This window comes from Rhinatrema bivittatum, chromosome 11, assembly GCF_901001135.1.
Source record: "Rhinatrema bivittatum chromosome 11, aRhiBiv1.1, whole genome shotgun sequence".
Lineage (NCBI taxonomy): Eukaryota > Metazoa > Chordata > Amphibia > Gymnophiona > Rhinatrematidae > Rhinatrema > Rhinatrema bivittatum.
Genome location: NC_042625.1, coordinates 65,331,494 through 65,352,346, shown reverse-complemented (window position 1 = coordinate 65,352,346; position 20,853 = coordinate 65,331,494). Strand labels below are relative to the sequence as shown.

The following is a 20,853-nucleotide window of genomic DNA, read 5'->3' as shown; positions in this document are numbered from 1 at the left end:
TACTGGCCAGTGCCCAAAATCTCAGGCAGCAGAGATCAGCTCTCTGCTTTCTACTCCAGCTACTCCCTTCCCAGGCAGCATGCAAGTGGATGTGAGGCTGAAGTAGACAGAACACAGTGCAAAGCAAAGAACCACCCTCCCCTAATCTCCCAGCAGATGGAAACAGTGAAAATGTTTGGTAAGAGTCCGAAGCCTCAGTTACATGTAAGGAAACAGAATTTTAAGAGATCTTGTTTGTCTTGTGTATTTGTCTTAACTAGATTGTAAACTCCATAGAGCAGAAACTCTTATTTGTACTTGTACAGTGCTGCTAATGTCTAATTACACTTTAGAAACGATAAATAATCCAGCTCCTTCTCCTCTCTTGTCCCGTCCCCCCATCCTATCTGCAGGGGAAAGAAAGAGGGAGGGACTGGAGAGGATAGTAGAACAAAAAAGAATGTTTTTTTCTGCATATTTCTATTTATAATTTGTGATCCCTTATTTCTATATTAGGTGAGGGTCGGTCTGTGTTCTGTGTGTGTGATGCCGGTGAAGTATTCTGCTAGCAGGTAGGTTCTGTGTAGGGATCCGCAGTAATCCAGCTTGTTCTTTTTTCCCCACTAGAAGGTGTATTGGTGTTTTAGGTCCAGGTGGAATATTTACAATATTACCTTTTCATGTAGGGCTGTTGCTGTTTGAGTTTCAGGAATTAATGCTGTACTATTAGTATGGCAGGCTTGCTATATAGATTCTGAGTGCCGTTTTGCAGAGTTTGTGTGGCTGGTAAATTGAGGGACTTTGTTTCAATGTAACTGAAGTAAAAATATAATTTGAATGTTTTCCTATGGTGAGTAGAAAAGGGAATAAAATTCCAGTTCAGCCCAGGCAGCCATTTCAGAGATTGCCTTCAACCAATGTAGTATAAATATATCTTTTAGAGGTCCATATTCAAATGCATTTGAAGTTATCCGGCTAAATTCTAGCTGGATAACTATTTGTCTGTCAAGAATTTGGATTGATAAGTGAGGGGTATTTCAGGGGTGGTCCAGAGGTGTCCTGTGAAGGAGCTGAATTAGCCAGATAAATTATCTGGCAACTCTGATATTCAGAGGTAGCCAGATAACTTATCCAGCTAGCTCTGGTGGTCCTGTACAGCTGTCCTAAAGTTAGCCGGAGATATTTAGTGGTGTGCCTGTGCCAAATATACGGCAATAAAATAGGAAGATAGGCTTATCCGGCTAACTAGCAAAGCCAACCAGCGGCCGAATATGGGCCTCTTAAATGATAAATTAGGTATTCCTTGGGATTTTTTTTTTTTTTTTTTTGCAATCTTATTGCCCCCCCCCCCCCCCCATTTCTGATCTCCCTCAAACTCCTCCTTATTTTTAAAACTAGGGAGGTTCAGGTTTATCTCTTCTGGATTTTGGTGGATAAACTGTCCCAGTTGGGCAGGGAAATCTTAGATGTGAGGGGATCCCCTTAGTCCCAAAAAAATCCTACCTGAGATCCAAAAGTCCAGTATCCTTCACCCCAATGTGTGTCCTGTAGAGTAAAAGCCAGAACAAGGATGTGCATAATTGAACCTGAGCCTGCAGCTATGCACACAGACTGAACCAAAGTGCAGGTCGAAGTAACAAAGATGGAGTCTTCATCCGTGTGATGATCTTGGCAACTTAATATGGAACTGTGAGTCACACAGAGAAGCTGCAATTGTCTTCCCTATCAGACATGTCTGCACCTCACCATGTGCTAAGAACACCGAGGACACAAGGACTATAAGCATGTCCTTGATGAAAAACTTTGTATCTAGCCATGAAACCAGCTATGAAATGGGTATTGTTCAGCAAATGTCTGCTGATGAACTTCATTACCTTCATGGAGAATATTCATATGCATCTGGACTCAGACAACGTCATTTGCATCCCACCAATCCTACATCTATAGACGGTGGTAACATCCAATCAAGACCAACATTTGATCCTACGGAATTGAATACGCAATGAGGTTCTGAACAGAGAAAAAGACTCTGAACTATACATACTGTGGATCTTTTTCCACCGATTATCCCAGGACATTTTCCTAAGGAATATCTTCCTCAGAACGTTGACTGTTGCACTTCACTATAGCCACGAACTTGCAAGTTTAAGACCGAGTTGCCTGCTCAGCATTTTCTGCTCAGTAACCTGGAAGTAGCTGTCTTGACAACTTATTCCTTGAAAGAACTTTGGCTGAAGCCAAGAACTTCTTTATCTTGTTCCTGCCGGCATACCTCACAGAGACGTCTGTGAGACCTCTGGGTTCTATTTTCCTGTCATTCACCTGCCGGGGATTTGCGTGTTGAGACAGGTCCTGGGAATTTGTGGGTGAGATAAAACTGGCTTTTTTATTCATCTTTGAGCTGGGTTAATGTTGTGATTGTCCCTTCCAGATGGCTGCTCTCCTCCTACCTCTCTCCTTTTGCTCCTCCTCTTGCTGTTAATGGACATCTGGCTGCCGCGGTGTCTGACTGCCATCCTCTCTGGCGTCCCCAACTGGCTTGGGCCTGCCTCCCACCATGCTCCATCTGTACCTTAGGGCGCACACGCCGCACAGCCCTCGTTCTTATTTCCTACTTGGCGCGAACCTCAGGGGCGTCCCTCTGTGATGATGTAACGCTGCCCGGATATTTAAAGCCTACACTGTTTGCTAGCCTTTGAGTTAGCAAGGGGATTCTTATGGATGGGATTTGCTCTCTGTACCCAGCTACTCTGCCTCCAATTTTCATTGGACTCTTAACTCTAACGGGGTTCCCGCTCCTCGGAGGCCTCACTTGCTTTCAGGTCGCTATCAGGAAACCTGTACTCTCTCCTCGAGGGCCCATGTTCCCTGACTCGCTGCCTGTTCCTAACTTCTCTTCTGCCTGGAAGAATTCGCTATCTTCAACACCAGTGAGTACTGCCATTTCCACCTCAGAGCTTTCCCTGGAACCAGGTACTCGCTCCTCGAGGGCCTGCCTCCATTCCAGCTCTGGTGCCATCTCTTACATGAAACCGCTGTGTGAGTACATCTCCTATAGTCTCTCAGCTCTCAGGGATCAGGTACTCACTCCTCGAGGGCCTGCTCTTCTTATCTTGGGGTTCTCCATACTGGAGCTTGTTCATATTCCACTGTACTCATTCTCAGTTCTTTCCACTACAGCACTGCTACCGGAGGAGTCGCTGTTCCAGCGCCTGAGGGATACTAGCCCAGCTGGGCTACTTCAACTACTTATCACTGCCACCTCTGGTGGCTACACAACATTGTTTAAATAAAGATCAAATCTCTTTGTTTGTGTGTCCTCAGCTGAGCCGGACGTGTGGCCCCTCATGGGACTGCCCCCCCCCCTAGGCGTGGTCAGCTGCCACAGTGTCCAAGGGTCCACCCAAACCTCACTAATTATAACAGTTAATTAGTTTGGCATTGTATAATTGTCAAGTGCGAGTTACATTGGAGAGAACCCATGAGTTCTGCTTGCTTCTCATAACAGTGCTTTGCTCTGCAAAATTTTAGAAACTTAAAACAAAGTAAATATCTGTACCGTGTTAAACCTTGTATACTTATGCTGCTAAAATAAAACTGATTGATTACCTCACAAAAAGTATAACTGCTTCCTTAAAACTAATGAATTCGTATCATCAGATTTTCACATAAATCTTTTACTCTGCTGTAGCCTATCTACCTTACAGTCCCCCAAGGGGTGGAGATCTGGTTGTGTCCAAGGCTCAAGGCTCTTGTCTCTCCTCTCTCTGTGCTCCAGATTCTTTCTGATGTGACCTCTCAAAGGGAAAGGTCTGTTACCGAATGAAACCAGGCTATTACGGTCCAGCTTCAGCGTGAGGAAGGGTGGTAGGAAATCTCCTCACAAACCAAAAGGGAAAGCACACTTAAAATCCCAAACCTCCTCTGCGGTGATGAGTCACTGCACTCCTTCCAACTGCAGGGAAAAGGAGCACACAAGTGTCGTCCCTCCCCCCGGATTTGGGAATGCTCCTCACCAACACGGAGGAGGGTCTCACCCAGGATACAACCAAAAATCTCCAAACCTCACTAAAGTGTCTCTTTGCCAAAACTGGAGACAGATGCCAAGGGGGGAGGGATGCACCGCAGGAGATTCTCCTCACTAAAAAGGAAACTTTAGGGCAAGGAGGACCTAACCCAAAACAAGAGAACTGAAAACAGCTCGTTCACCTTCAAAGGCCGAACTCAAATGAAGAAAATCACCACCCTGTGAAAAAAAGTCTCCAGCATTCCTCTCACCCTGCTGCATTTTTCCTAATGGCTGTGCCCTAACACTTTACCTCCTGGCCCTCACATAGCACCGATTGCTGCGAATGGCTCCATGAGAACAGGATACAGTTTGAAACACTGCAAAGAAAGGGGTGGATTTTAAAAGGCGCGCACGGGCATATGGACCCGCCGATTTTATACCATGTGCGCACCCGGCATGCGCGTGTCATAAAATCTCATGGCCGTGTGCATGTGCGGGCGGCGTACGCGGGTGAATTTTAGTAAACTACGTGCAGGGGGTGCAATCGGGCCTCCCCCAGTTCCCTGCCAGTCCGCTCCAATTAAGGAGCAGAAGCAACTTCCACGTGCCGGCCAGCTGCTAGTGTGCGCTTTCCCGAGAGAGCAGCTAATGGTGCTGTCCCGGCCCACCCCGCCCGCCCCTTTTGACTGGCCTGGTACTTGTACGCGTTATCGGGTTTATGCGCGTGGCCGGGCCTGTTGTAAAATGCACGAGGCGCGCAAGTGGGCCTTTGAAAATTTACCTGTATAATTCTACAAACTTGTCTCATGTCTCTGTCACCTCAAACATTCCTGCTGCTACAGGAATACAAGGATGGACTCACTGAAACGGCATTAAAAATACGATTGCTAAAGCGATGAAACCAAGAATGAAGGCAATAAGGTCTCAGACTGAAATGGAAGCAGCTGCTTCATTATCAAGTGACTCACCAATCTGTTCTCTAAGAGCTGGATCCCATGTTGCCAATCTTCCCAGGTCTGCCTGACCCTGGTCCCTCAGTGCATCTGGTGAAAGAAGAGAGACTGAACTAGCAGCCTACCTGCCTGTGTGGAGGAGGAGTCTGGTGCTGGGGTGGATGGGGATGGAACCAGCCTGGGCTAGCCCGACAATCTAGCCAGAAAAGAAGACGTTGTCTGGTTCTTTTCTACAGCACTTTAGCCAGAGGTCACACTCTCTTCCAGACATGCTCAGTAAGTGGGGAACTCAATGCAAATTTCAGAACAGTAAGAAAATTGCTAGATTTATAGCTAACTTGTTTAAAAAAAAAAAAAAAAAAAAAAAAAAAATCAGTAAATTAGCTCCCTGTTGCATTTGCATTTCAAAAGTCGCCATCGGCTTAAAAAATCACAACATCCAGAGACAATACTGCTAAATTGGCAACACTGCTCTCTAGACTCCTAGCCTTCCCTTGTGCACTACGGAGAAACCATTAACAGCAGGCCTTTAGGGGAGATGCTGTTAAGAATGGTTTCTCTCACTAAGCTAGAATAACCCAGGGCTGGGAGAGATCTAGGGCTATCTAAAGGACACCAGAGGGTCTCTACACAGCCTTATCAGTTTGGTTCTCTTTACGATGGTCCTTTAATAATTCTATTCATTTTTCCAGGTGGTTTCAAGTTTTGTCTTGTATTTTACTTCCAGGGTTAACAATGGTTTCCCCCAGTCCACCTAGCTAACAACATTGTATGCATTTTTTCCCCAGGAACTTGTCTTAACCTTTTTTTTAAACCCTGCTATGGCAGTCCCCTTGACTTCGTTTTCTGGCAAGAGATTCCACAGTTTGATTATGTGTAGAATGAAAATGTACTTGACACAATTTGTTTCAAATCTGCTAATTCTTAGTATGATAGAGCATCCTCTTGTTTTAAGATTTGAAAGGGTAAAGAACCCTCCCCTTTTTATAAGATGTTTCCACATGTTTTTTGCGAGGGATATGAGAATACATGTTGTCTCTTTAGTTTCTGCTCTTGACTATGGAGATAGGAGGATATTTTCCTCACAAAAGACTATTTTAAAGAATAAATTAGAAGCAGTTTGGACAATATATCTATTTCCTTTGCTATATAAGGACACTAAAAAGTTCTCACCTTAATTGTTTTGCAATGCAATGGACTCGATATTTATTGCCACCCTGCTTTGTTTGTTTTTGGGGGGTTTTTTTGACTGCTTCCAGTGAGGCACATCCTGCCAGGTCTAAAGTGTTCTTCTAGTGCAGAAATTAGACTGTCAGATGCCTGTTTGGCCATCCTCAGACTTCCAGCTCATTTTCCTGATTGAAATCACTTCCTACACAGAGACAGAATGCAAAGAACCTGGAATGTGCTCTCTGCAGCTGCCATTGGACCATTATGTGGCACTATCAGTGACATTATCTACAGGAAAAAGTAGTCTGTGCTTTGTATTCAAGGTAACATTGTTAATTACATCAGATAAAGACCAAAACGGTCCATCCAGTCTGCCCAGAAATCCGTTTTCTTTGTGCAGTAATGTACAGAAACACATTCAGCCTGTAAACTGAGCAAATAACTAAAAATCACAACAGTCACATGCAAGGTGACCTATGGCCTCAGTGAGGGTTCCAAAGGACCCATGGGATCTTGAAATCATCTTTGGATAATTCTCATGCTTTACAATAAAAGGTCTCGCAGCTTGTGGAAAACTGACTTGCATTCTAAGGAACAATAGATGTCCTGCCCCTGCTCCAGCAGCCGAGAGCAGGACACCGCTGTGAGTAACATGCTATCACAGAGTGAGGGAAATGACAGCTGAAACCCAGCTCCATGCACACCATGTCACAAAGAAACATGCAAAATTAGCCCTTAGTTTTCTTTATTTTCAATAAAGCGGTAAGGGATACAAGCCACTTTCCAAGGAATTCTTTTCAGCTATCAGAAGCTGCGCAAGTTGCTATAGTAACAGCTGGCCTCAATGTAAGCGTAGACAGCTATTTATAGCCCGATGACGCAGTTGAAATCTTTATGGAAAATGGATTGGCGGCTGTGAGCACCTCTGGGGCAATCCTTCAGTGGATGATACAGAGGAATGAGCCCACAATCCCAGGCACAGAGCTGCAGCCAGTGGGAGCATCAGAGTGCTCAGAGTCAGCAGGACACCGGAGAGCTCACAGCCTGCATGACACCTGCCAGCTCAGCTTTATTTCCCTCATACAGTAGCTCCAACTGAGAACAACATACAACATAGCATACAAAATCATCCAAGAGCTGGTGCCACAGAACCAGCACTGCTTTCTGTCTTAATAAGGTGGTCGGTCACTTCTCCTTCACCGAGCTAAACCTGGGAAGGGCGGTGTTACATATATCCCACAGAGCCCTCATACCGTGCCCTGACACCAGGTAAGAGGAGGGACTGATGAGTGGGCAACCTCAGACTGTGACAGATCTATTGGAAACAAAGATTCTGGACTATCAGAAAAAAGACAGAACATCAGATATCACTCTTTAGTTAAACAAGTTTACAAAGATGTCTTGGTGCCAGTTACAGTCTGCTAAACATTAGGGATGAATACAAATATGAATGGATCCACAAATATCAGGAAATAAATGACATCAACAATTTATAAATGATTCCTGAAATAGAAGAGCGGTGGGAAGCTCATGGAGACCTCATATATTAAATGCCCAAAAGTTAGGCTAATGAGAGCTTATAATGGCGTAAGCTTGTCTTTATTTATAATCATCGGTCTCGATGAGCACATTTGAGAGGGCGCCATATAAAGTATAGCTGCCCCAATTATGCACTTAGAGTCAATTGTACTATGATATTGTACTTAACTTGCGAATTTTAATCTCCGGCATCGAGGTCCAAATGCTACTGAAGTTGATGGTAAAAGTGGAAGAAACCGACTTTAATCCGACACGCCGTGTTTCGGAGGAAACCTCCTTCCTCAGGGGGTCGGGTGCCACTGTTACCTGCTTATGTCACAAACCGGAGATGCTTGCCACTGTTAAGAATAAAATAGATACAAGAGAACAAGTGCATGATGAAAAACCCACCGCAAGGAGAAGATGGCAGTGACAATGGAAAGAACACTTACTATATGTGAAGCGTTGACTCAGTTTGTCGCGCCCGAAGGCGTCTCTATATGATTCTGCAGGTAAAACAATGCATAATCAAGTACTGAAACCTTACGTTAGGTGTTTTGAACCGGGAAACCTTGCACATATATATATTACCTCGTCGCGATGCTGGAGTCGCTCGCTGGACCGTGTGTATACTATCGGCAGCGAGAGACGTCTGAACGCTAACCTTTAAAGACAAAAAAGGCGCCAAAGGTATGGGTGTGTCCAAATAAGGGCACATACGTCACAGTCGAGGCCATTTTGGAACAAGGGCTGTCCATAGAAGGGAAGTGACGATATCGGCAGCCATTTTGAAAAAATTTAAATAAAGGGATTCCCCCTAACGCGACTATCCATGAAAGGGAAATGACGTAAAAAGAGGCCATCTTGAAAACAGTTGACCGAAAATATACCCCAACCTATCCTTGTATGGATGATGAAAGGGATTTGACGACATCGGCAGCCATATTAAAAGAATTTTTAAATGGGGGAATCCCCATAGCGCGACTGTCCATAAAAGGGAAATGACGTAGGAGGGAGCCATCTTGGAAACAGTTTGCCGGGGATATACCCAAACCTATCCTTATATGGATAATGTCGTCACTGTCCGCCATTTCTAAAGGGGGAGGGGGGGGAACACAAAGAAAGGCAATCAATATAGGCAAAGGCTAAATAAGAGTGTACCACTCTATTTTCTCGTTGAGGCCCTGCGGTTCCACAGATTGTAAACGATAGATCCATTGGTGTTCCTTCAAATTCAACGTGGAGAGTCTGTCTCCCCCCCTCCATGATTGTATGATTTGTTCAATAATCAGCCACTGGAATTGTTCAAATTTATGTTGATGGGTGACACAATGTTGTACCATGGGGGCCTTGACGTCTAAGTTCTTAATGCGGCTACGGTGTTCAATTAGCCGGACTTTAATTTTACGTGTAGTTCTACCCACATAAATTTTTTGGCAAGGGCAAATGAGTCCATATACCACAAAATCAGAGTTGCAGTGGACGGCTTGTCGCCGTGTAATTCGAATCTGGGTATTAGGGTCTTGCCATTCAACACCAGTGATGGCTAGGGTACAAAAACTGCAATTTCCGCACTGTGTCTGACCCGGGGGGCCGGGAGTGATATCCAAATGTTGGGTGGCGCGTACCACTTGTTGTTTAATATTAACCCCTCTGCTGTAAGCAAACATGGGTGGAGAACGGAAGATGTGATGTGGACTCAGGACATGCCAATTACGCTGAATGGACTGCCGAATTTGTTGTGTAAGATCCGTATGTTCTAATACACATACTGTTTGTGACATCTGTTTACGACTCCTATATTGTAATAGGGAATCTCGAGGTTTCCTCCGAAACACGGCGTGTCGGATTAAAGTCGGTTTCTTCCACTTTTACCATCAACTTCAGTAGCATTTGGACCTCGATGCCGGAGATTAAAATTCGCAAGTTAAGTACAATATCATAGTACAATTGACTCTAAGTGCATAATTGGGGCAGCTATACTTTATATGGCGCCCTCTCAAATGTGCTCATCGAGACCGATGATTATAAATAAAGACAAGCTTACGCCATTATAAGCTCTCATTAGCCTAACTTTTGGGCATTTAATATATGAGGTCTCCATGAGCTTCCCACCGCTCTTCTATTTCAAACATTAGGGATGTACACAGATTTGCTGCTTGCTTCAATGAATCCTGAAAAACCTGCAGCAAGAGAGCATTTTCTGCTAAATCTGCAGAAATTCCATGGAGGATTTCCTTATGGCAACAGATCTGCAATAGATTTCCCTAAAATCAGAGGGGGAAAATATGACAGATATCCCCAACCAGTCTCGGGGAAATCTGTGTTTTCCGAGGAACTTTAGCTAGGCTGACATCTGCCTGGTTTCAGTTTATCCTTGAATAATTCAGGCTGGTAGCTATTTAGTTCTGTAGCACCATGGACAAGTATTGGCAGATGCTTGTGTCAGAGTCAGAGCTGCTTGTGCCAGTCCATGGCAATATTAGAGTAATCAGAAAGGACTTGGTTTAGTCAAATCAGCAAACCAACGGGCTTTATCCAGGGGCTCAGTGACCATACCTGGGAACTCTCCGCATTTTCCCTGGAGACTCAGGGAATTTACATCAATTACCTGTCCCTGGGGGAAAAACTAAAAAGCTTCAGCCTGTCTGTTTACAGCTCCAGCCACTCCCCTTCCTGAGTAAGCCTGCAGGTAACAAGAGAGGAGGAGTGATTGTGGAGCACACATTGCAGGCAGTGTGTGTGGGAGAAACTGGAGAGGGGCTATAACACCCGAAGTCCAGTCTGCAGCTGTGATTCTAAGACTTCAGATTCACTCAGCTGAGAGCAGAGTGAGGGTGCACAAATCAGGGAGCTGTGACTTATAGAGCAAAGAGCGTGTCGGAGTCAGGGAGAGAGGAAGGGGAAGAAGGTGGGGATTATCCCAGGAGGGGGGAAAAGTAGTGATGGTAGTAGGTGGCAGGGAAGGGAGAGAGAGAAAGTATGGATTAATGGGGGGGGGGGGAAGAGGTAGCTGATATTATTCCTCCCTGCCCCCATCAAAAGTAATCTCAGGGTCACCATAACTCAAAGGTGTCCAGGTATGTCAATGACAGAGTTGCCAACTGTTTGCAAATTTATGGAGCATCTATAAATTTGTGCCAAAAACTGACCTGTTCAAAAGGCAGTGAAATAAATGTGTCTGCCTGTATGTAATCTAGCAGTGCGATTGCTGTTTGACAATCTGTTCATCACTTTAGGCTGAATCTGAGAAGGTTGCCAATCCTGCACAAGCCAGAGATGCTTGATGGCTCGACTGGGTTTGTGAATGGTAACAATGTGCATGAGGGATAAGGACTAGGATATAGTGAGTACTGCTCTCTGTGAGAGAAGTTGCTGGCCGAGATACCTGACCTATTTTCATCCAGACATAAAGCATACCAATGGTGGCAGATAAGCACAGTATACATATACAGTAATGCACACACACTTCACTTATGTAATATTTCCTATCAAGGGAGAAATACAGATGAGGATAATCACACACTTGAATGTGCATCATATCGGGGCAAAAAGACACAAGCATGCTTACTGTAAATGTAATCACAGATCATGTGTCTCAGTAAAAAAAAATTGTCATTTGTAAAAATCAGTAGACGTCAGTAAACAAAATATTCATGAATTGATAACACTTTTTTGCCATGCAGAAGACCCGGGTTTGATTCTCAGAGCAGGTTTTTCACTCCTGGGTTGGTTAGGGCTAAGGATACTCAGTATTCAGAGCCCCTGGATCAAGGGTGTCTTAGTCATTGAGCAATGGTGGAATCTAATAACTTTGCATAGAGCCCACAGAGCCCTCGGCTGAGAATTTTCACTACAATTTCTAGGCTCTTTCCCTTCTAGAAACTACATCTTTATTTCCTTTTTCTCCAAGACTAATAGTGTAGGCCAAGCACCATTTTGTGGTTGCCCTCCTTTGAATTGCCTTTATTTTGTCAATGACACTAATAGGTATAGTCTTCAGAACTCACCTTGAACGAGTTTCTCAAGGGAAATATTTTTCATCTGAAAATGTCATTGTTTTACAGCTTTAAATTAAGAAATATAAGAAATGCCATACTGGGTTAGACCAAAGGTCCATCAAGTCCAGCATCCTCTCTCTGACAGTGGCCAATCCAGGCCACAAGTACCCATCAGGATCTCAAAGAATAGATCCAATCCTCCTTGCTCATAACCCCCTCGCTGATAGCACTGCACTGGCTTCCAGTACAATCCAGAATTCACTACAAAGTATTAACTAATGTTCAATATCATCAACAATATTGACACAAGTTTATTAGGAGTGACACTTCGACATTACACACCACAAAGAGCCCTAAGATCACAAAACAAAGGTCTCCTAATGGTGCCTTCCACTCGGAACACACAACTAACGCAATTAAGAGACCAAATGATTCCCATAGCAGGCCCCAAGCTATGGAACTCTCAGAGTCTTTACATTAGATAACAGAAAGTAAGAGTTTCAAGCGAGAACTGAAAACGTGGCTCTTTGGAAATGCATACGATTTAACATAAAATACCAAAATGCTGATACCTCCAACATCAGCACCAGAGACAAAAGCAGTTGAGTGAACAACAGAATCAATATTGGGATTTGTGTTGCCCAAAAATGTATAAATATGGACTAGATTCTATAGTTGTTAATGCAATGTCCTAGAATTTGTATGCATATGAATTAGAACATGTATTTGTTATGATGTTAACCTAGAATGTGAATACTGTCACACAGTATGTGATTGTTGATAAAGAATATGAATGCTGATAATGTAAACCATTGTGATCTTCTTTTGGAACAACGGTATAAAACGCTTAAATAAATAAAATAACCAGGGTTAAACAATGGTTTTCCCAAGTCTACATGGCTAATAATAGTTTATGGACTTTTCCTCCAGGAACATCTCTAAACCTAGCTATGCTGCTTGCACCACATCTTCTGGTGTCAAATTTGCACAGTATAATTGTGCACTGAGTTTCCAATTTCTTTTAAATGTATATGTAATTTATGGGGGGGACGGGACAATACATGATGGGGGGACTTCCCCCTTCTCACTGGCAAAATTTTGTGCATACTCTCACATCCCCACAAAAATGTTAGAGGGCCTATTGATTATTGGAGGACCTGACTTCAGTTCTGGGCTTGGCCTCTGCTCTCTAGACTGGCCTGAGCCGAGGAGGCTGCAGAGAGCATTCACAGCCCTGAAGGGGAAGAGAGAGTTTCAGTCATACCTCCGAGAAGACACCTAGTAGCCAGATTGAGGACTATCATTGAGATGGCTGAGCTACTACTACTACTATTAAACATTTCTACAGCGCTACACAAAATACTCAGCACTGTACAAAATGAGGTGGGAAAACTTATAGAGATCCCCAGGTGGCTGTGAATGAAAGATCAAGATTGCTGTAGCTCAGCAGAAGCCAATTCCAATTGCGCTCAAAGTCCAAAGGAGCAAGGGAAAATTATCGGTCCCCATAAAGGAAAAATCTAGCCAATCACCCTCCTCTTTAATGGCTGCTGTTCTATATGTTTTGTTACAACAAATAAAGAATCGATAATGAATCGGGAACATCATGCAAGCAATGTGTGTCTGGGGTAGGGTAGGGGGAAGAGGAGGGATCAAGCAGCACGCCTGTCCCTGTTCCAAGCACAAAGATTTTCTCTAACAGCTCAGTAGCCTGGCTTTATAAGTAAGCTGTAATATACATCATGGCAAGTTTTACGATGGTGATTTACAACCTCTGTCCAGATAAAAGCAGAATGTATTTAAGCAAGGTGGATCTAGTACAATTAATACCATGCCTCAGCCAGTGACATTCTCCTCTGCTGAAATATACAGTCTGTGCAGGAAAGGACACTCAGCCAAGATGTTAGGACAGAGATTTTTAGGTGCTTGACAGTGGAAATATGATAACCTTTAAGGGGAGAAGAGAGAATGTGAAGCTTTAAACATATGGTTACATTTTCTGGGTACCCGCCTCATGGTTTTCCTCTTTTTCTATAGTCGTAAAGTTTTCCCTGGGCATTTTAATTGATTCTTTTTAGGGTTTTACCTTTTTGTTTGAAGGATTCAATAGTAACATTCAACCCAGAGCTAGAAAACTAAAAAAAAAAAAAAAAAAAATGATAAAGGATCTTTAGCCTCCATAACTGGAATAAATATTGACTGCTTCCCTCTGTTCAACTTTGCGCAAGCATCTAATCTAAAGCACAACTAGTAAGTAGTAAAAATTCAAGCAGAAATTCAAAGAGAAGAAAACAGCACAAAACCCTGCAAGCTAGCATGCTGCAAACTCTGCTGGGAGATATCATGAGACTCTACAGTTACCCATACGGGATCACATATATGCTCTTCTATTAATCCAGTACAGAAAATATGAAGAAAGCTGTTACACTGGTGAAACGGGTTGAAAGTTAAACACAAGAATAAGCCTTCACAGGGAAAAGCCAGGTGACACTCCTGTGAGGAAACATTTCTCCAGCCTGGCCAGCATCAATGACTTTAAGGGGCAACTTCAAACCTACTCAGGAATGTAACATATTCAAAATTAAAATGATGAAAAACAAAGGGACTTAATAGGGATATTGGTTTCCTCCCCCAAATTCTGCTGCCTGCCTCTTGTTTTGTTCACCCCTCTGCAAACACATCTAACCCCACCAATCCTTTTACTTTCCGACTATTTACAGTTTTGAAAACAGACAACACAAATCACCACTGTACTGCAAATTGTAATTTACTTATTTGGGCAACACCATCCATAGTTCATTCTGCACACACCTGATGAAGGGAATATAATTCTTGAAAGCGTCCAAGTTAGTCTAATATAAAAGATATCAACTACAGTTCATTGAACTTTAGTTCTGTTTCCAAGTGTACTTGACATTGGAAATTATCCAGAAAACCTAATACTTCTCTGGCCATGCTACACTACCTACCTGGAGAAGTAAACTCTATATTGCTGTCTAAGAAAACATTGACTAATGGCAGCCATGTGGAAATGTCTTAAGCCACCACATCTAGGCTTCCCAATTGTCTGGTTTTCATTTGGGCAACCTGTTTTTTCAAATGCTATATCCAGATGAGAATTATTAATCTCTAGTGTCTAGTTTCACGTGAGTCCTTGCAAATTTACCACAGGATATTCAGATCTCATTGGCAAGAAGAGGTGGAAATCTGGCCTTTGCCATCAATAGAAAGGAAGACCGCCTTAGAAGATCCTGCGACAGATAAGTTTATCCAGCTCACTTGCAAAGCCGCACAATGGCTGACTATTGACCTCTAATTTTTTAGCTGAAATATGCTCCTAATTTAGGGCCTAAATTTAGACCTGCTATTCATTTGCCTAGATTTAGGATCCTATATTAAGAGCCTACTGCTGAAAATTAGTACGAAGTTCCTAACTTTTTCCCCCCACTTTAAATCTGCCAAGTAAAATTGGGCACCTAAATTTAGAAACTCACCCTATTACATTTTCAAAAAGGCCAATTTAGGATCCTAACTCCCAACGTTAGTTTTCTACACCCTTTAAAAATCAGCTTTCATGCCCCTCCCACAGGTCTTATAGAGCAGTTGGAAGAGTAGTGAGGGGACAGAATTATTTTTGTTAGAGCCTCCTCAAAAAAGTGGCCTCAATGCATTATTGAGGAACGGACACCATGTGGATATGCGAATCACGAATGGTCAAGTTGTTACCTCTACTGGGAGAACTATAACTCTCACTATTACTCCCACTTGCAAATTGAAATATATGTGGTGTACTTGCTTCAATGCCCATGTGGTCTTTTGTATGTGGTTAAAAGTATTAGACCTTTTTGCATTTATCTTTTGGAACATAAAAGCTGTTTAAAAAACAATAAATTACAAGCATCAATAGTGGCTCATTTTAGCACTGCTGGACATTCTTTTCAAGACATTAAATGGTCTATTCTAGATCATGTTAAGGCAGATTGGAGGGGTGGGAATAGTGAAAAATTTTATTACAATGGGAACAGCAGTGGATATTTCATTTACATTCTATACAACCTGCAAGGATGAATGCAGAGATTAAATGGTTTCATTTCTTTTAAAGAATAGATTCACTGAGAGGAAAGACCTTTTATGAATGATACAATGTTCTTAGCAGCTCTCCCATTTTTGACATTTAAATTTGACAGTTGTCATTTTTAAATTATGCAAGAATTGACGTCACCATGGCTGCCTTTTAAAACGGAGCCTGTACATTGCCGCTTTGCGTGTCCATTTTGAACAAGTAGACGCGGCGGTTTCAGCTCTCATGTAACTAGCTGACTTATGCGCCTTCATGATGAACTTTAAGTGTGCTTACTCTTTTTTTCAATTTATATCCGATTTAATTTATATTCTGATTTCAGAATGACACTGCTACCGCGTTAACGCGCCCTTGAGGCAGTTTTGTTTCGAAACATAATGTCATGACGGTTGCGCTGAGAACAACTACTGCTGCCGCTGCTGGTACTTCCATCAACTAAGGGAAGTTGCCTATTTTATTTTGCATTTAAAAAATAAAAAAAATTAGAATAGTGGGATGTTTTCTGTATAAAAACGGTGGACCAATGATTAAAGATGATCCAGGCATTTCGTACCAAAACAAACTTGTACGTACAGGTGTTATGAAGGTCCTTTTTGCAGCTATTTATTTGAAGTATCCATGTCTTTGCTATATATTTTTTGAGGTTGTGAATTTTAGTCAAAAAAAGTTTGAAACAAGGTTGAATGCTATATTTGGTGACTGGTCAGATTACATTTTAACAAGTAAGTTTTAAAAGGTGGAGAAACATCCAAATTAACAAGCAGGCCTGGAAAGGCCTGCAGCGAGAATTTAACAGGGCAGCATCTTATCCAAATGGGGTACATAAATTGTGGCTACTAGAGTGGGGGCTGGTTGGAGGGTGTGAGAGGGTTACTAGATGGAACTCTAGGGGTGTGGGCATTGAGGTGGGGGCTTAGGGTATGCATGTGGCCACAAGGGGGTGCTGTAGAGAGGTGTGTACAGGGGTGGGGGCTGGTTAGTGTGTGCATGGGAGATCACTAGGGGGGTTTCAATGTGGCCTACAGGTAGGTCAACAGTCAATAGGTAGGTATGGATATAGTAACAGGTATACATTTCATTAATAGCATGATCAATGTACATGTGCTGCTAATGTACTATAATGCAATAGTGAAATCACAGGCAAGTGTAACTCCTATTCTGTTTGGGGTCACCTTTGCAGCCCTGGGGAGCAATGGGATAATTCATCCAGGGTGGAATACAATTACTCTTGGGCCATAGGATGGGGGCAGGTTAACCTGCAGGCCAAACTGTGTTAAGGACACACACCAACAAAAAACACAGTCCAGCCAGATGCTGTGCTCCAAAAACAAAAAGTTTACTTGACTAATTAATTTAGCAGGGGAAACAGGAAAAATCAGTTCTTAGTTCAATTCAGCAGATAAAACAGCAACAGTTGCAAATAAAGAAAATACTGTATTTCACAGTCCATCTCCCAAACAGTCCTTTTCTCTGCTGCCTCTCAAATCATTAGCCTATATAGGCCCAAAAGAAAGTCATAAGAACATAAGAAATTGCCATACTGGGTCAGATCAAGGGACCATCAAGCCCCGCATCCTGTTTCCAACAGTGGCCAATCCAGGCTACAAGTACCTGGCAAATACCCAAAAACTAAGTATATCCCCATGCTACTGATGCCAGTAATATAAGTGGCTATTTTTAAGTCAACTTGATTGGCTGGTCCAGGAATTTGGAATTCACTTCCAGCTCCCCTGAGGCTAGAGTCAAATTTTAAAAAGTTCAAACGTGAGCTCAAGACTTGGTTTTTTAGTACAGCCTATTCGTGTTAGTCCAATATACATTTCCTGTTACTGCAATTAGTTGAGTTTAGAATATCTAATAGAAGGCTTTTGAGTATTTAACATTTTATAATTTTATGATAGGGTATCTTTTTAATTTTATCAGCAGTTGCTTGAACTAATTTTAGATATGTTTTATACACTGGAGGAGAATCTGGAGTGTTCGTAGGACATGAATGGAGCTATGTTTTTAGGAACATTTATAAATAAGGTTAAGAATTTTTTTATGTTAATGGATTCATTTTAGGATTTGTAATGTATGCTAGTTTTAGGTTTTATAATGTATGCTAGTTTTTTTACAAATTGTTTTTAATCTGTTGTGAACCGTTTCGATGGACTTTGAGCGACGGTATATAAAAAATGTTAAATAAATAAATAAAATACATAAATAATAATTTGCTAAGTCAACTCTTCCCGTTAGTTTCTTGTCCCCATTTCCAGTACTCACAAAAGCCTCTGGAATGGCTCTAGTAAGGCTCACTCCCTGTTCTTTAGGTCATGAAATCTTCTCAGCTCTGCACAGAGCTTTAGGCCAGACAATTTTTCCTCCTGGTCCTGTTGGCTCCCAGTGCGGCTTCCTTTCCTCTGAATGTCTTACACTTAGTTTTACACAAGAAGTTTCTTTCTCCAGGTCTTTTGGGATGCTTGAGAGAGTACCTCTATACCTCTCTTCCTCTGCTGTACACCTGGGGAGAGGGTGATAGCTACAAATTTACTCTACTCAGTTACCCTGGGGAATCTCCAGACCCAGAGTGAACCATGGGTTTCATACTTAGATCATGCCCAAAAAAGGGGCAGTACCACATTTCAGTCACCATGCAATTTCTCAGTTTTATGATGAACTCTCTCTATGGAACATTTCCATTGCAAAAATGTACCACAATACCCCATTAGCCTCCCATAGAGAAAGTCAGATATTTACAAACCTAGACATTCTCCATTTTTTCACATCTCAAGTGGTGCATAGGGGCCACACAAGGATAACAAGGGATAACTTAAATCAGTAATCACAAATAATTTTGGGGGGCTACCACCCCTAAGTTTTTTTTAATTTTTGTTTTGGGGTGGGCCATTTTGGGGCTAAACCTAGATCGGGTTTTTTCAGGGCTTTTTTCATTAAAAAAAAAAAATCAAATCCACCCCAATGCTTCTCTTTTAGTAGAATACTAGTCTTCCCTACCAGCTGAAACCCCTAGCCCACCCTCCTGACCCCCCAGAACTCACCAGTACTGCCCTGGTAGCCTAGTGGGGTGCCTGGGAGCAATCTCCCACTCCAGGGCCAGTGGCTACCATTAGTCAAAATGGTACTGGCTGTCCTTTGCCCAATCTTGTGATGGGGCTACAATACATACCTGTATAGGTGGAATACTGAAGGATCCATGGCATCAGGGACAGGCAAGTCCAGTCCAGGGTTTTTTTTCTCACTTTGCTAACTCTACGGCGAAACACTGGACTGTATCCTAAAGTCCTTGAGCAAATGGATCCAGCTGTTATCCCAAAATATAGGTATACCATTAGTTAAAAAAAGAATATACATGCATATGGTTCACATATTTATGCTAGCAATAAAAAAAAACACGTGTGAGGAAGCCAAACTTCCTACCTTGTGAAGTTTACCTTCTTGTTGTCCATCAGGTCATAAAGGTCCAACATCTCATGTAAGGCCTCTAGTCCAGGAGAGTGGGCTCATACAGGAAGGAGATGCTGTGGAAGAAGATACACCACCGGATCCATGTGCTCTATCATTATTGCAATATGAAAAACCTGAGCCACAAATGGCAAGACCTCTGATGTCTCATAAAGAAATCAGCAGATCAGGATGACAGCTGAGGGGCCTGCCAGCCAGGTCACCTTCACTGCAGTGAATGGATGGTACTGAGCACCATTTTGGATGCAGCTGTGGGAGGGGTTGGCCAATTGGACACCTCTCAACCCGTAGACTAGCAAGATGATCATTTAATATAGGAATGTCAGATTAAGTGAATATATGTACAGATATTGTATATGTTTTGTACCATATATTTTTACATATGCGCCTTGTCCAATGAAGGTCTTGAGTGCTTGAGCAGAGAGGGAGGACCATGTACTATCCCAGGCCTCATGATCTCCCTAAGGTCCTGGACATGGGGGGAAATCAGAGTAATGTATTTGGCCTAGTGCATTGGTAAGCACTGAGTCTTTTCCCACTCCTTTGACATTAATCTCCTATTAAACACACAGCACACCATGTCCATCATTGAAAATATAAAGCTTTATTAAATGCTGGGTTAGAACTGATTGTGTAACCTGGAAACTTTTCTATCTAGTGTTGCCACAGTCTCTGTATTCACACAAAAACAATAATATCCCTTTGTCTTGTCACCTTCAGACCCACTACACTGGTCAAGACTTTGGGAAAGGTATCATTTCCATTCAGGGCCCCCCAAAGTAGATGATAGCTTTAATCATGAACTGCTATGTTAACTATGTTCACTCTCCTTACAGTCTAGGGCTGCTTGTAGCAGAATCATACCCCAAATCTGGTGACCATTCTGTAGCACCTCCCTGAACACTAGTCCTCAGCTATTTGGACCCTCATTCTGTATGCACTCATCTACGTTTCCTACAAATCCTTACCTATAAACCTCAACTCTGCTTAGAGCCTCCTCAGAACAGTATTTCCCAACCCGATCCTAAAGGCATACCTATCCAGTCCAGTTTTCAGGATTGCTCTAATGACTACACATGCATATTCATTGTGGATATCCTGAAAACACTACTGGTTAGGCGTGCCTTCAGGAGAGGGTTGGGAAACACTGTCAAAGAAGATACCATCTCTATGCTGCCACTCAGCGAAGACACCCCACCCAATGGGGGAATGCTCCATATTCAATGTATACTGCCACAATGCTGACAGCTGACAAGCTACATCTGAAGAAACCTACAGAAGACATTCAGACCAATAACAGGCACATGGGAATGCATTCTATACAGTTTGTGGTGCAGCTGGCGGTGCTAGATATGGGCCCAAGGAGTTGTTATGATAGGCAGAGTGACAGCTCCAGTGACTTCGAAGAGAACAAGCCATATTGCATGTATACTGAAAGTATGTACACTTCTTTTTTGCAGGGTATCAGCCATCTGAGGATTCAGATGGACCAGGACCCAATGGCCACCTATGGGAAAGGCAATGATCTCAGGTGCAACTTCCTAGCCCTGAAGAGGATAGTGAGGAGAATGAAGGACTTGCAGAGGAGCACCTAGCATCTGAGCAGCAACAGCCTATAATGAAGGAGGAGGATAAGGCTGAGAACCAGGCAACTGCCACACTTTCAAGCATGCCAGA

General features: G+C 42.8%; 1 protein-coding gene across 7 annotated transcripts in view; it reads right to left on the bottom strand.

The window, feature by feature from the left end:
* The window catches only part of OSBP2 (oxysterol binding protein 2), a 299,091-nt gene that overhangs the window by 141,067 nt on the left and 137,171 nt on the right, over positions 1–20,853 (bottom strand). Inside the window, exon 1 of one of the 7 annotated variants that reach the window (XM_029619313.1) lies at positions 2,024–2,072. The exons of the other annotated variants lie outside the window; for them this stretch is intronic. Coding sequence (XP_029475173.1) covers positions 2,024–2,057 — 34 coding nt within the window. The 5' untranslated portion in view covers positions 2,058–2,072. Of the gene's footprint in view, positions 1–2,023; positions 2,073–20,853 lie in introns of those variants that run through there. 7 annotated transcript variants of the gene reach the window in all.